Source organism: Octodon degus, unplaced genomic scaffold (genome assembly GCF_000260255.1).
Source record: "Octodon degus isolate 3935 unplaced genomic scaffold, OctDeg1.0 scaffold00010, whole genome shotgun sequence".
Classification (NCBI taxonomy): domain Eukaryota; kingdom Metazoa; phylum Chordata; class Mammalia; order Rodentia; family Octodontidae; genus Octodon; species Octodon degus.
In genome coordinates this window covers 8724453-8725136 of record NW_004524586.1, presented here as the reverse complement: position 1 = coordinate 8725136, position 684 = coordinate 8724453, and the positions used below count along the sequence as shown (strand labels likewise).

The window sequence follows — 684 nt, the reverse complement described above, 5'->3', positions numbered from 1 at the left end:
CACTCACCGGGACTGGGCTAGGACTGGGTTTGGGGATTGCTGGAAAGAGGTAGAAATTCCTACTTGGCAGGCGTGGTAAGGGAGGTGGTGCGGAGTGGTGTGCGGTGTCCCAAGGGGGTGGAATAGGGTCCCACCCATGCTGCGCCTGGGCTGGAACCAGGAGGTCCCACCAGAGCAGGGCAGCTGGAAGCTCTCCCACACTCACTGGGCCTGGGCTAGGACTGGGTCTGGCGACGTGCTTTACTTTATTTAAAAAAATGCATATCATTGGTTTGCACATTTAGCTGCTTCTCAAGTGTTCCCAACTATGTAGGAAGATGTGCATCCTTGTGACCGCTGGTCTCATTTATGGTTGTAAGTATTTTGGTGAAATTGCTCAGTCTATCTCTTCAGAGCATACTAATCTTGGAAAGACCCACAACTGCAAGAATATGTTACGCTTAGGCTGGGAGAGACTGTCACCCTCCTACGCAGCCTCAGTATTGGTAGCGGTGGGCAGTAGGGCTTTTCGGTGGGAAGTGCCTCCTGGTGCTTCTCACAGCTGGCACTATACCAGATGGTGGAAACCCAGCCTGGCCTCACCACTTGTTGCTGGCACTGTCTGGGCTCAGGAGAAGGGCTGAACACCTGCTCAGCATGGCAGATGATGGCTCTGATGTGGGGGGAGGGGACACGTTTGCTCTG

General features: G+C 53.9%; 1 protein-coding gene across 1 annotated transcript in view; it reads left to right on the top strand.

The window, feature by feature from the left end:
• Nucleotides 1–317: 317 nt before the first annotated feature.
• The window catches only part of LOC105740887 (scavenger receptor cysteine-rich domain-containing protein SCART1-like), an 18231-nt gene continuing 17864 nt past the window's right edge, over nucleotides 318–684 (top strand). The window contains exon 1 of the mRNA XM_012513397.1: nucleotides 318–354. Coding sequence (XP_012368851.1) covers nucleotides 318–354 — 37 coding nt within the window. The remainder of the gene's footprint in view (nucleotides 355–684) is intronic.